Source organism: Lepidothrix coronata, unplaced genomic scaffold (genome assembly GCF_001604755.1).
Source record: "Lepidothrix coronata isolate B3197 unplaced genomic scaffold, Lepidothrix_coronata-1.0 Scaffold40, whole genome shotgun sequence".
In the NCBI taxonomy this organism is placed as follows: Eukaryota; Metazoa; Chordata; class Aves; order Passeriformes; family Pipridae; genus Lepidothrix; species Lepidothrix coronata.
This window is the reverse complement of record NW_016690220.1, coordinates 845,481-859,620: the sequence shown is the minus strand read 5'-3', so window position 1 is coordinate 859,620 and position 14,140 is coordinate 845,481. Positions and strand designations below refer to the sequence as shown.

General features: G+C 41.2%; 1 protein-coding gene across 1 annotated transcript; it reads left to right on the top strand.

Moving 5' to 3' along the window:
* The first annotated feature begins 6,046 nt into the window (after positions 1-6,046).
* On the top strand, positions 6,047-13,743 carry CUNH6orf62 (chromosome unknown C6orf62 homolog). The gene is made up of 5 exons (XM_017813221.1): positions 6,047-8,269; positions 10,190-10,366; positions 10,958-11,080; positions 11,816-11,950; positions 12,453-13,743. The coding sequence occupies exons 1-5, from the start codon at positions 8,141-8,143 to the stop codon at positions 12,576-12,578; spliced, it is 690 nt and encodes a 229-aa protein (XP_017668710.1). The 5' UTR covers positions 6,047-8,140; the 3' UTR covers positions 12,579-13,743.
* The last annotated feature ends 397 nt before the right edge of the window (positions 13,744-14,140 follow it).

Below are 14,140 nucleotides of genomic sequence, written 5' to 3'. Positions count from 1 at the left end.
CTTCAATTTATCCATCTGAAGAACATGTCCTCTTATGAACCACTGTGTCTCTGAGTTCAGTTTCTTCAGTTCGAAAGGGTTGTAAAGAACCCCGTCACCGTCTCAAAAAGAACACTGAGAGTTTATTATTAGCAGCCTATTCATAGTCTTAATTGTGAGAAACCAGTATAATTATATAAAAATCTCACCAAAAATGTTACTTTATTGTAATAATTCCCATTTTGGTGGCCCAAGGTTAAATTTAAATAGGGATTAGGGCATTTTTACATGCAAAAATCTGTCAGCCCAAAGCTAGCAGAATATATTTTTCTTCAGATTGAATGCAATATAATGCATTTCAGCTTGTTTGTTTCATAAAAAATAAAACTCTCTATCATGAATACTTATGACTATTTGCACTTCAAGTGAGCCTAAGCAAATACCCCGAGGTTTCCCACAGAGCTCAGCCAATTTGTTAGATTATTCGTGGTAGCAGAGAATGTGTACTTTTTAAAGCTTTTATACTCCATTGCTACTGATAAATGTTTTCAGTTTTTATAGCAAATGACAACTGGAAAAAAAAACCTTCTTGGATGACTTCACATGCCTGGGAACATAGGAATAGGTGGGAAGGCATTATCCGGTCTCCAGGTCCTGTCTTGCTTAGATGCCAGTGTGTATGGAAACTTCCTAAGCATTGCACAGAGGGAGTCTGGACTTGGCTATTAGAATCAAGTGCTGACAAAACTGTATTTCTTCTTGACAGTCACACTGTGACTTTTGCCAAGGCCTTTATTCTACTCTGCAGATAATGATCTCTCTCTGGGGTGCTTAAGGACTCTTTATTTCTACCTTCTACATTAAGGACAGCTAAACGACATCGTAACTTTTTGTGTGTGTGTATGTTAAATTATTACATAAATATCATGTAAGCAACGACTATAACTGTTTGAGATGCAGAAAACCACCATGGAGAGGGCCAGGAGAGCCAGTGCAGTGCTCAGCCTCTGACACACATGAACGTCTCTTCTCAGTCCTGCTCTGGGTGCAAGCCCTGCAACAAGGTCTGGGGAATGTCCGAAGACGGCTTTGGGCTCTCTGAATCAATAAAAGAGGCCTGTGGCTCTCACTGTCCCTCGCTGCTGTTTCTCTTGGCCCTTCTGTTCAATATTTATTTAAGGGATGAAAGGGCTCCCAGCCATCCACCGGGTGACAGTAGATGGCAGCGTGGCATCATGCTTCCCCTCCCTTAGCCTCTTGTTTCTGGGGTGTTTCATCGTATGGAAGTGTGTTACCGACAAGGAATTAAAGATTTACCTTCTTTTCACTAGGTTAATCAGTATGGATGGCTGCATGCTAATGAAACTCTGCCTAAAGAAACTATTATATGCACAGCACAATCTAGGTACAATTCATAATGGAAGCCCATTTTAATTATATCCAGAGAGTACACAATTTTCTTGTATTAGAATGAAAGATTGTCCTGTGAATACTGATCCTTAGTGCTCTGGAGGTGAAAGGTTAAAAGAAATATCTGCATCTCACCTAGTGATTTTTTTCCCTAGTTAATAACCTTGTGAGTCACTAAGACATCCCTTAAAAACTGTTAGGTCCTAACCTTCTCAGCAATGGATTTACCTTGAAAAAAAATCATTTATGTAGTGCTTTAAGATTTAAAAATTAAGAATTCTCTATAAAGGCTAGGATTTAATAATCTAAACCCACTTCCAAATCTGTTGACTACAAGTAAATAGAATATTATTTACAGACTGAACAAATAAAACAAGTTGTTTCAAATTTTACCCTTACTCTCGCAAGCACCTGCTGACAAACACAAAACCTACTTTGGAACATCACTATTTTTGTTTTTTATAGAACAAACCAGTCTAAAAAAGACAAATACATTTGCACACCACTAACTGAGAACATAAGTTAAAGGTGACACAGCACAGTGAAAAGAGCCAATAGTGTTTCAGATACCAAAAACTTCGTCCAATGGAAGTTGAATCACAAATTTATGTACAAAGCACAGGAAGGGATTCTTGTTTTTAATGTATATTTCAGACATTTTTAAAATAAATGCAAAGTTTTAGAGATGGGACATGCATTTGTTACACAAAAAAAATGGCCAAGCTATTAAAGAAATCATAACTACCGTACTCAAAAGTGGCAATTGATTTGATATCTTGTTTGTGGAAGTTATCATCTCAGCAAAGGCACTGAGAACCTTTAGTTAATTTTAGTTATACTCCTAAATGTCAGGAAAGCGCAAGATGGACAAGCAGAAAATGAGAACACAGATAGTCAAGCATATTTAAGTGTGTATGTATATACATACACAGACACATAATTATTAAGATGTAACAAATCCAGCAAGATAGTAGGTAAACTTTAACCAAAGTTTAGGATCAATACCTCACGTGTCCAAGAACGTGTGTCCCATTTCATGACCAAGCACCCCGCAACTATAAGGTGGGACACAGGGAAGTGGTGAATGAAGCTTAATATTCACTGCAACAGCTGTGCAGTGGTGTGCTAGTTTTGGCTGGGATAGAGTTAATTTTCTTCTATCCATGGCTGTCCACCACAACAGTTGGTGGACAGTTGTGGACAACCCAAACCATTCTATGATTCTGTGATTCTCATTGGATATATAGTTGTTCAGAACGTGATGTAACGAATGTTGTATGCATTAAACACTGACATTTCTTTACACAAAAGCATTCCTGTTATGCCTTAGAAACGAATGTTTTTCTCTGAAGGCAGAAAAGAGTTAGTTATTATATTCTAAAGCATATGAAAGAGTTTTAATTACCACCTAATTTGTCTTGTTTAAATTTAAAAAGAATACTAATTTATTTTTGTCTGATGCATAAATATTTGGCACTGAATTAATCAGAGTACTGTTTTTGAAGCAAGTAGCTTCAGGGCTGTTACTCCTTGTAACATATACAGCCAGTACAATATGCGTGGAAAGTATAAACAGAAAGATAACAGAATCCATCTCATCTCTTCCTACCTATGTCTGTAACATCCATACCAATTTGCTACAATCTCTTACAAACTAATTATTAACTAGAAACCATTAATCTTGAAGTAACTAATTATTAAGCCAGAAATTAAGAGCAGAGGCATTAGAGTACAATCTTGCCTACATACTTATGAGTAAACATTTAATTCTGAAAACAGGAATTAGATTCTGAATTACACACATTTAAAAAAACCACAAGCTTGTCTTATAAATGCTACAACATTGCATAACCAAGTCAGAAGCATAACAATAATATACAATTATCTAGTCAAGAGAATTATGGATCAATAGCATATAAATATTTATTTTGCTAAGCCTTAACTCTCCATTCAGTACAAGATGTTACTTAATATGTTTAAATAGAGATGATGATATTTTTCTACCATATGAGCTTCATCATTGTGTGTGATGGAGGAAAAGAAGCACAACTATATAAAAGTAGGACAAGACTCAGCTATTAGTCATTGCTTTAATGGCAAATATTTCTGCACATATATGTATAATAAACATACTTGGGTTGGTTGAAGTACTCATTTATGTAAACATTGTCAGGATACCTTTAACAGCCAATGAGCAAAAAAAAAATCTTTACTGAGCTTGGTAAGAGAGGTAGTTGACTATATAAGGAGGAGAAGCAATCATTATAGAAGGAACTTGCAGTGATTTCCACTCCTCATCCCCTTCTGAAAGGTTGTGGAAGGATTTGAGCAGCCTGCATTTGCAGAAGACAGCTGGTGGCTGCTTAACACGTAATACTTTGTACTTGATCTCCTGTTTCCTCTACATATATATATATATATATATATATGCATGCATATATATATATTCTAAGTATATATATTCCTCTCCTCATAGCTCTTCTAGAAAGTCCTCCAGAAGAAAAACTGTTCTCCTGCCAGCACTATATTTGACAAAATTTTTTGGATGCATTCTTCAACCTGGGGCTGGGCAGCTGCCTGATCCCTTGTGACTGCATCCCTGCACTCGAAAGGGCAGCTGGAGTTACTGGGCTGGAAGAAAACTCCTTCCTTTCTCCTCCGCAGGCAGGCAAGGTGCCAGTTCCCTCTGAGGGCTTTCTGTGCTGGGGCAATCCCCACGTCAAGTAGCACTGCTGTGCCGAGCCTTCTTTGCATCTGCTGTGCCGGCACAAAGAGGGTCACAGGCCAAGTGTGAGTCACGGCTTAAAATAGCAGTAGGCATAAGACTGCAGCACAAAATGTCGTACGGGGCAGCATGGAAAACAAAAGTGAAAAAAACTGGCTGGAAAAGCAGTTATCTAAACGCAGCTCTTGTTAAGGACAGACTGATGTTATAGTTAAAAAACTCTGGCATTTTGAAATAGCCCAAACAGTGCAGAGCTAATGTAATCCTCCAATTTAGCTGCCCTGCTTTTTTACCTCCAAATAAAGGATTATTTTCCATAGGCATTGCCATTAGGAGCGAAAAGCAATCTGTAAGTAGGTAAAAATGATCTGTTTCTACTCTGTTCTTGTTCAAACAACAGAGGAATGTTGCGGGCAATGCCCGTGTCAGGGAAGACAAGACAGAGTGTTCACATCAGAGGGCCTGACTAATGCCAGGGGAAAGAAAATAAGGTCCGAGGGCCGAAACGCAGCTGCTGCCTACAAGGTAGGCAAGAGAAAGGTGTCGCAGGGGAGGTGTGTAATGGAAAGGTGTGCTATAGGGAAATAACTAATAAGAAGGTCAGGAGAGAACAAGGGGAACCAGCAGAGACAAGTAAGAGCAGAGAATGGGGGAACAAAGACTGAAATCTGTTGGAGTTACTGAAGAGTGCCATCACCAATGCTGCATGGGCTTTGAAACACAATCAAATGAGAGAGAACAGTGCCCGCACTTGTCTTCTGCCTGTAATCTTTGTAATATCGTTGCTATTCCAGTGACTCACAGGCACCAGCTTCCAGGGAAAGGTGGGGGAGATGCCTTCACCCACCTTGGCAGCCTGCGCCTCACTGTAGCCACATACCAGCAAGTCACCACCCCTTTGGCTCCCCGGCGCCTCCAGTCTGGGTAATGTTGGACAGTGAGGCTTTCCCTGGCATGCCTGACGGAAGGCATGAAGGGTGGGCCAGCAGGCACTCAGGCCCAGTGCTGAGATGGCAGTTCTCCCTACTTGCCCTGGGCCTTCCGACAGGGAGAACATAGGTAACAGCAATTTGTGTCCTTGCTTCGCTTCCATTGCTTCCATTCCAGGCTGTCCTTGTAGTGCAGAAATAAAAATGCTTAATTCTCTCAAAGGATTGGGTTTGCATCGATGGAACAGCAATTACTTATTTATAAACCCTAGCCAGCTTCCTTGGGAAGCGCTACATCCACCACAGAGAAACATGGACCGTCACACACAGGCTGGGCTGTGCGTGGGCAAGATCATTGCTGGGGATGAGCCCATTCCCATTCCAGTTTCGAATACTTCAGCTTCGTTGGACTTTTATATTTGTTTTACTTACAGTTTTACTTTGCATGCGTGCGACAGATTAAATTACACAAGATGTGCCACTACAAGACTTATTTACCCATAATATCACCGCGCTTAAGGCTGAAACAAATTTAGGTATTCCCTTAAGGTGACGGAATTTGGGACAGGGGAATTTCGGGAACAGTCATTTGTCGGAGATGAAGGAAGAGGAGCTGCCCCAAGCCGATACCACCTCGGGGCGGGGGGAGGGGGGGGAAGGCGGCGTTCCTTCCCTCCCTCTTTGCCTCCCTGCCCTGCCCTGGCCTCCCCCTCCGACAACGGCGTTAAGCAGCCCCATCCGGGTACTTGTCCCGCGGGCAGTTACACGAGGCGTGACGGGGGGAGAGGGAAGAGCATGGAAGTACGACCCAGATTCCTAGCGTGGTGACGGCTCGGAGATGCTCCAAGCCGCTGTTGTACTCTCTTCTCTGCCTCTTCCGACAAGGCTTGTCGGTTGCTACGGAGGCTGAACCCTCCTGCCGAGAGCATAAGATAGCACCCCCCCCCTCGAGACGCAGGCGCTTGGTACGCGCCGGCAGAGCGGTCAGGGCGGCGCCTGTGTGACTAAGGTGCTGCCATTTTGAGGGGTCGGTGGTAGCCGCGCAGCTTCGCTTGGCGCTCGCTCTGTGCCGAGGCGCAGGCGCTTCCGCAGCCTCCCGTCCGTTCCTGCCGTCGCCTCCGAGGACGCCTGGGCGAAGAGCTGCTTTCCTCAGCCCTTCCATCCTCCTCCCGGCCGTACCCGTACTCCTCCACCGCCGCTCCGGGATTTCTATGCCCGCCGCCCTCCTCCGTAGGAGCCGCTAGCGCAGGGACCGCGTCCTCCTCCTCGTTCCACCGCCGCCTTCGCCTCTTCCTCTTCTCCTCTTCCGCTCTCCGCCACGATTTCCCCACTCCCCGGCCCCGGGGCGCTGAGCTAGACTATGGGGACCAGGTCGGGGCCGAGCGGCGGCAGAGCGGGCGGCCCGGTCACCGTGTCCCCTGCGGCAGGGATGGGGGGGCTCCGCGGCTTCGTGGCTTTATCTTGACATGGCTCCTCTCCGTGCTGCCAGCAGCGCCGCCGCCTCCTCCTCCTCCACTGCTCCTCCTGCGCCCGCCGGCTGCGGGTAGAGAGCGGCCACGGCCCCGGGCTCTCACCGGAGCCTCTCAGTCTCTTGCTTAACTGGGGGGGGGAAGTTTCGGGAGGGGTTCCTTTTGTTTTGTTTTTGTTTTCCTTTCTCTCTTTTCCTTTCTCTCCAGACAGAGAAGGGAGGGGAATACTTTTTCCCCCCTCTTCTTAACCTGGTCCGACGAATTTGCTAACCTAAAAACATTTTAACCCCAACTAATCAAACACCTGTGGTGGGGGAAAAAAATGTCTGGAGAGAGGAAGAAAATAACCTGATAATTGGGGATTTGCTTTTTTTTTTTTTTTTTTTTTTTAAGAGGGGGGAGGGTATTTTAGAGGTTTAAAATTGCAACGCAGATTTGCAATTGAACAAACCTCGGAAAAAAATTTTTACACTGAAAAGCAGGAGCAGAAAAACACTCCATGTTTTCCGAGTCGTGGCCATGAAGTGAGAGGGGAGAGACGCGGTGCTGCTGTGGGTGTCCCGCCGCCCCGGGCGCTGCCGCCCTGTTTGCAGAGAGGGGCCGAAGGGAGAGCCAAGAGCGCCGGCCATGCACAGCCTCGGCTGACTGTGCTCGCAGCAGCAGAGAGAGAGAGAGAGAAGGATCCCCGGGGGATCAGCAGCCCAGGGAGTGTATGAGGTGTCGGGGGATGTAGGGCTCTCCCAGTGTTAGGGAGCCCGGGTTTGGGGCACCGATTCGGGTTTTAGTCTCTAGGTGAGATAATACTGTCCTTTGAACCCCTATCCGCCCCTTGTCAATGGCTATCATGATCCCTCTCCTCTTTGGCAGCAGTAGCCTCAGGGCAATGATGAGCAGGATGAAGTTAGAAATGACTCCGCTGTCTTTTCTCTTTGCTCCCCTGCGAACCAGCGCTGTGTTGTCTGTAGTTGATTTTGTTGTTGTTGGCAGAGAAATGTCATACTTCCCGGGTTGTGCACTCTTCCTTTGCACCCTTTTCTCTGCTCTCCACCAAGTGTAATAATTCTAAAGAAAAAGGCGGGCAACATAGCAATAGTGGAAGGCTGAGAATAATAATCAGTAGAGTCATGAATCTGGCTGGGGTAAAACGCAATTTGTGATTTCAGCTTCGAGGTTTTTTTTTTGTAAGCAGAGCAAAAGTACCCCCCATGGATTGGGCTTGTGCCAGTTGCTTTTTATTGTTCACATAAATTGTGATAAGATTTGTTTGGGGCTTGTTTTTTTTGTTTTATTTTGGTTTTTTTTTTTTTTATTCTTACCCCATTATTCCTGCGGCTAAACTGTTCAAATTCTTGTCTTTAAAATTCTTCGGGTTTTTTTTCTTGATTTATTGTAAAACCTCTTGTCCAGCCATGGCTGGACAACTACTCACTTTGTTTCCTGACCCCTCCAATACGACATTTTCTTAAAATATTGCCTGAGGTGCGGTTTTGGGTTACATTAGCGTTTGATCTATTCAGTCGTATTAGCAGGAATCAAACGACTTGTTTCTGTTGTACTTGAGTCTTACGAAAAGGTGCCCATAGTTTAGCGACAGTTTCCAAAGGCTTTAGTACCACCTGTATTACAAAATGGGGGACCCAAACTCCCGGAAGAAACAAGCTCTGAACAGACTTCGTGCTCAGCTTAGAAAGAAAAAAGAATCTTTAGCTGACCAGTTTGACTTCAAGATGTACGTTGCCTTTGTGTTCAAAGACAAGGTAACTTGGTTTTAATGTGTCTCTCTGTGTTGTCTGTTGCATGTAAAGTGTGCTGTGCAAAGTCTTGCTGTCTGATTGCATCAAATGTTTTGTCTTGGATAGATTCCATTGACTTTTTAACATTTATTTTTTTAATTGCTAATTGCTGTAATATTTACTTAGCTCGTGTTTGCCATTTTGGCTCTTTGTATGCTGTAATTTTGTAACGCAGAGGGTGACAGTGCATCATTACACGGTTACTTGGTAACTTCTGTATTGGGTAGATATTTTTCAAAGTTAACACTGTAACTTGTTAACTCTAATTGGTCCCTAACTTTCACAATTGTTCTCTGTGAGGAGCTGAGTTGTGAAGGGAGAACTGCCTGGGGCGATTGCCGAGTTACTGCTTTTATCTGGTGAAAGCAGAAGGGAAGACCTGGCAGTTGAAGGGAGGAGTCGCAAAATGGGATGTGGAAATGGCCCAAGTGCGCACGCACATGTGAAACTGCTGCTACCATTTTGAAAGGGAGCGGGGAGGGCGCAGAGGAAATTTCCATTTGCTTGGCTGCCTCTACCGCTGTGCATCCAGGTGGGGAGCCGGGTGATATTTCTAAAGCCAGCTACAGATCTAAAATTGTAGGAGAGTTTCCATCCATAGACGGTGAAGAAAAGTAGGTGCTTCAGGAAGTGAATGTGCTGAAAAAATGACGAGGAAGTGGAGATAAAAGGAAATGGCAACAGAGTACATAATACACAAACTGCATGTAGATGAGGACTGAAATTGTTTAATCCTCTCAAATGTATAGTTTTTTTGCATTCACTGCAATAATGATGTATTTTTAATGAAGACTGTTTCCTGAAAAGCTTTGAAAATCTTTAAAATTCATGAGTTCAATTTGCTTTTCTTTGTCAGTCCTAGTACAAGCAGAGGTGGATATGTTTGGATATAATTTCTCAGTGCTGACCCAGTAATACAGATAAGAATGTTTAAGCCGTGCCAACAGATTTTCTTAGATGACACAAGTTTAATGCTTGTAGTTGAAGCATTCATACAGCTGTTGGGTTGCTGTATAGAAATTTGTCGCAAGTTTCTTTTCTTATATCGTAGTGAACTTGAAGATGTCCATCCCATACCAGATTGCTTAAAGTAGGAGTTTAGCTCAGGTTAGCTTGGTCAGCAAATAGTTGCCTGCTGTGTATGTTCTGATGACGGAGGAGTGGAGCGTTATTTGGTAAAATATACTTTGTCTGTTATGTAGCTCTTAAGTAGCTCAAGATTTCTCATGAGCTATAAGAAAGCTGTTAGAAACAGAAATACAACTTCAGGTGATTTTATGTACAGCAAAAACTTATTTCACATTCTCATAATGTTTTGGCCTTCCTTGAGAGATTCTGCAATATTTATAGTGAGTACAAAAGTTACTTAGCAAATTAAAATAGGCCTCCTTTGAGAGGATTATAGTTTATAGTTAACTTCAGATGGGCTCTCAATCACCTGCTATCACCAAATGTGGTATTGAAAGATTTCACTTTTCATTATAGGTCAACTATAAAAAATTGAAAAGGGGGGGAAAAAAGGTGTTGATTGGCAAAGAGAACCTTGCAGAGGGCTCTTGGTCAGCCCAAAGCCATGTACTCTATTTGATAAAGCAGATATTCTGTTAGTGTTTAGATATAGCTTTAATGTTTGCAAGATTAGTATGCAAATCTTCGGAGACTACAAAAATGTGTTCAACTTTTATAAAAAGTTGTTAATCTGATCATTTATAGATTTTCGCATGTAAATGTTAGTGTGATTTGTGTCAAAGTGCTAACTTGTGTGATGTGGACTTTATACATTTATACAGAAAATCACAAATCCCAAAACAAAGTGTTACCTCTAGTTGCCTAGAAAGGATTATAGTCTTTATGTAATCTGTGATTTTTTTATTGGTTTTTTAGAAGAAAAAGTCAGCACTTTTTGAAGTGTCTGAAGTGATACCAGTCATGACCAATAATTATGAAGAAAATATCCTGAGAGGTGTGCGGGATTCCAGCTATTCTTTGGAAAGTTCCTTAGAGCTTCTGCAGAAGGATGTAGTACAGCTCCATGCACCCCGCTACCAGTCTATGCGCAGGGTAGGTCTTCTTTTTACACTTGCTGAATCTTAGTCTTTCGACACTTTTGCTTTTCTTTGTGAATCTTAAGGCTAATCCTTCCTTTTTTTTTATTTTCTCACCACATTTGCAACATGAGGGTTCTGCAGCCATGTGTCTATGGGGTCTAGTTTGAAGGGTAACAAGAGCATAGGTGTTTTAAAAACTGTTTAAATATACAGTGCCTAAGCTTTACCTTTCATTTGTCTCATTCGGAGGTTTGCCTTGGGAATTGTATCTTCTTGTCCTGTTTGTCTTTTAGTAGGCATGTGTTTATAATTCTTACAGTGATTCCTGTTGTACAACTAAGTGGTTTTGCTTTATGAATATCGGAAGGTAGACAGTCTTTGCTAATGTTTTCTTAAATTTGTAATTTACATTAACTGGCTACTGATACTGAAATTCAGTGGAAGGCAAGGAAGACTTTAGTTGTGGTTTGAGTAATACAAATGGAAAATTACACAAACATTGTAATAAGTACCACCTCTAAATTATGTGCCTGTATAGATAATTTGCTTATCTGTGTCTTTGATTAATGAAGGGAATATAAACACAGAACTTTGCCATTCACAGGATGTTATCGGCTGTACCCAGGAGATGGACTTCATTCTATGGCCTCGCAATGATATTGAGAAGATAGTCTGTCTCCTGTTTTCTCGGTGGAAGGGATCTGATGAACCCTTTAGGCCTGTTCAGGTATTTGGTTTTGGTTTTTAACTTCAGTAAGTAACTCACTCCTGGAGGGGAGGATAAGTGCTCACCTTAACCAATAAGCTGATAAGGTATGTGACTTCTGTGGGTATTAGAAAGTACGCTGTTTTTATTTATAAAGAAATCAGTGTTTTGAATGCCAAATTCTGCCTCCTGTCTTTATGCACTGTTGTATTAGTCCTTCCAAAATTTAAGCTTCCGAAGGATCTTTGCAAATGACGTGTATGTAGAAATGCACACAGTGTGTTTGTATTTGTAGAAGTGGATTAGCCTCTTAGTACAAATGAATCTTCGTGTAAATATCATGGTGTCATTACGGTTCTGTGAGCATCCCAAGTTGCTGTATTTGGTTGGATGAAAGAGGGTCTGAGATGGATGGAACCTTTGCATTATAATTTTCCCTAGAAATTGATGCACAGGGATGTTCTGCCACAACAACGAGGTAAATTGAGTGTTATATCTGCAGGTAAAGTCGTACCTTTGAATTGTTAATATGTCATTGCAATGGCTAATGTCAGTGTTGGCAGAATGAAACTAGGGAATTCTTTAAATGGTGCCAAGACTCAAGTATGTCATTACTGTGGTCCCCAGTTTCTGCTTTTCATAGATCGGAAAAGGAAAGAACTAAAGTGGTTGTTAAGCCCCAGATTGAAGGAAATTAATAGGTTGCACAAGCTTTATCTTAATAAATATTTTATTCCTCTCCCTCACACCATGTAGGCCAAGTTTGAATTTCATCACGGTGACTATGAAAAACAGTTTCTGCATGTTCTGAGCCGAAAGGACAAGACTGGAATTGTTGTCAACAACCCTAACCAGTCAGTGTTTCTCTTCATTGACAGACAGCACTTGCAGGTAAGCTTCTTTTGTCCTCATCTTAACAAGTGTGTTTTAATCATAAAAAGCCTTTTCTTCTTGGGAACATCAGTGATTTTGTTGGAAAATACTCGAGTAGAAAAATGGATCGTGCATTCATGATTGCGTTTTGGCAGTTTCAGAGGAAAGTTACGCTATAAATAGGACTCATACGTGCAAAAGCTAACTAGGGGCCACAGATGCATTCGCATAGAATTAATGTTTTTGTATTAAAAATTAAATAAGTTCTAAAATAGACCTAGAAGTGTTCTGGAAAAATTAAAACATTGTTTTGATTTGGGTGATAATACAGAAATTGTTCAAGTGAAGAATGAACAGAATAGCGAAAACATTTTATTCATTAGAGGTTGCAGACTAATTTTAAGTTCAGGCTGTTTATATGTATGAAACAGTGAATTTTAAATGTCTGTGGGATCTGCCTGTTAGTCCTGAGTTAACTTTTAGGTCTAATAGCTTTTCTTTGGGTTTTCTTTGCCTCTAGACTCCAAAAAACAAAGCTACAATCTTCAAGTTATGCAGCATCTGCCTGTACCTGCCACAGGAGCAGCTCACTCACTGGACGGTTGGTACCATAGAGGATCACCTCTGTCCTTACATGCCAGAGTAAGATACTGGCCAGCAAAATGGGGAAGATCACAGAGTGCAGCAGTGGATTTTCACTTTCCTCACCACTTTATTCTTTCAGAATTTAGAAGAAAATGGACTCATGTTCAGAACACTATACATTGTGAAACTTGATCATCCTGGATTTTTTTAATCATTTGTATCTCAGAACTTTGCAATTTTTTTTTAGATGTTTTCTGCATGGACCTTGTGAAAGAAAGGATGCTCTGCACACTTCTGCACTGCATCAGCATCTTGCTAAAATGTGAAATGAAGGGACTCTACATTGAAACAAATGTATCCGAAAGCACAAGGTGATCATTTGTGGTGGTGTTCCCATTTGTGCTGGTCATGCCCCCTAACATCTATAATGTTAACCATCAGTATTTGGAGGGTGAGAAGTGAATGTAACGGGTATAAAAGCCTTATAGCTTTGCTATTAATGATTGTATCGAAGAGCACTATCACTCGTTTTAATGAACGAAAAAGTGGCTATTACAATAGGACGTAAATGTGGGAAAGAAATCTTTCTTTAAAAAAAATGCATCTCATTTAATGTGTAGGCATTTTTTGCCTTTTTTATTTTGCTTGGCCATGTCTAAGTTTACTGGCACTTTTGTTTTGGATCTCTTTCCCCAAGTTGCTGTGTAACTGTATGAAGGTATTCTTTTGAGTTGGATGCATTTATACAGATGAGGCAGACCTGGAGTCTGAAGTTGCTAAAGCAGCTCAAAAAAAGGTAAAATAATAGCTGCAGAAACAATGTTGGTAGAGGATTATTTTTTCTTGAGAGTTGAGACTTGTAAACTTGCAGGTGAACTGTGCAGGAAATACTGGTTTCTAAAACATTTCTTATGGAAAACCCATTGAGGTTTTTTTTTTTTTTTCTTTTGGAATAGACATTATAAACCAATGTAAAATAGTGTTTGGAGTGTCAAAAGTTGGTTCTGGCAGAACATTTTAAGATTGTGCAATTATAAAAGGAAGACTACTGTATAGTTTTGATGACAAAGAAGGCTCTGCTTAAGGGTTGAGTACTTTACTGGAATAAAACTGCATAAGCCTGCTCCCTTTGGATAAAACTAGTGCTTACCTGTTTAAAACTTGTATTTAGCTTTTGTTTGGAATTGGAAAAAAATTGGAATTTAAATAAATTAGGTGAAAGATGACTGGTTTTATTTATGAAAATCCTATGAATTGAATTTCAGTAGTGTCTTATGTCTTAAGTGTCCCCCATTGCAAACACTGAAAATGTACAGAATGTAAATGTTTATGAAGGTTAGCAAAGATTAGTGGCAAAGGTGTTCTATGTGGGCTCTATGTTTTGAAAGTACCTGCCAGAAATAATGGAATTACTGGGATACTGTTGTATTAGTACACGGGTATTTTTACTTCCTCAGTTATAAGTTCCTACAAGTTAATCTGAAGCACCCTAGAAGAACACCACGTGGAAGCTCCAACTTCACTTTCATAGATGCCATACATTACAAAGAAATATCTTGAAAATGCTGCTCTACAGAATGCTAAGAGTTTGTAAAATATTTAGTAACCACCACACCTCTTAAA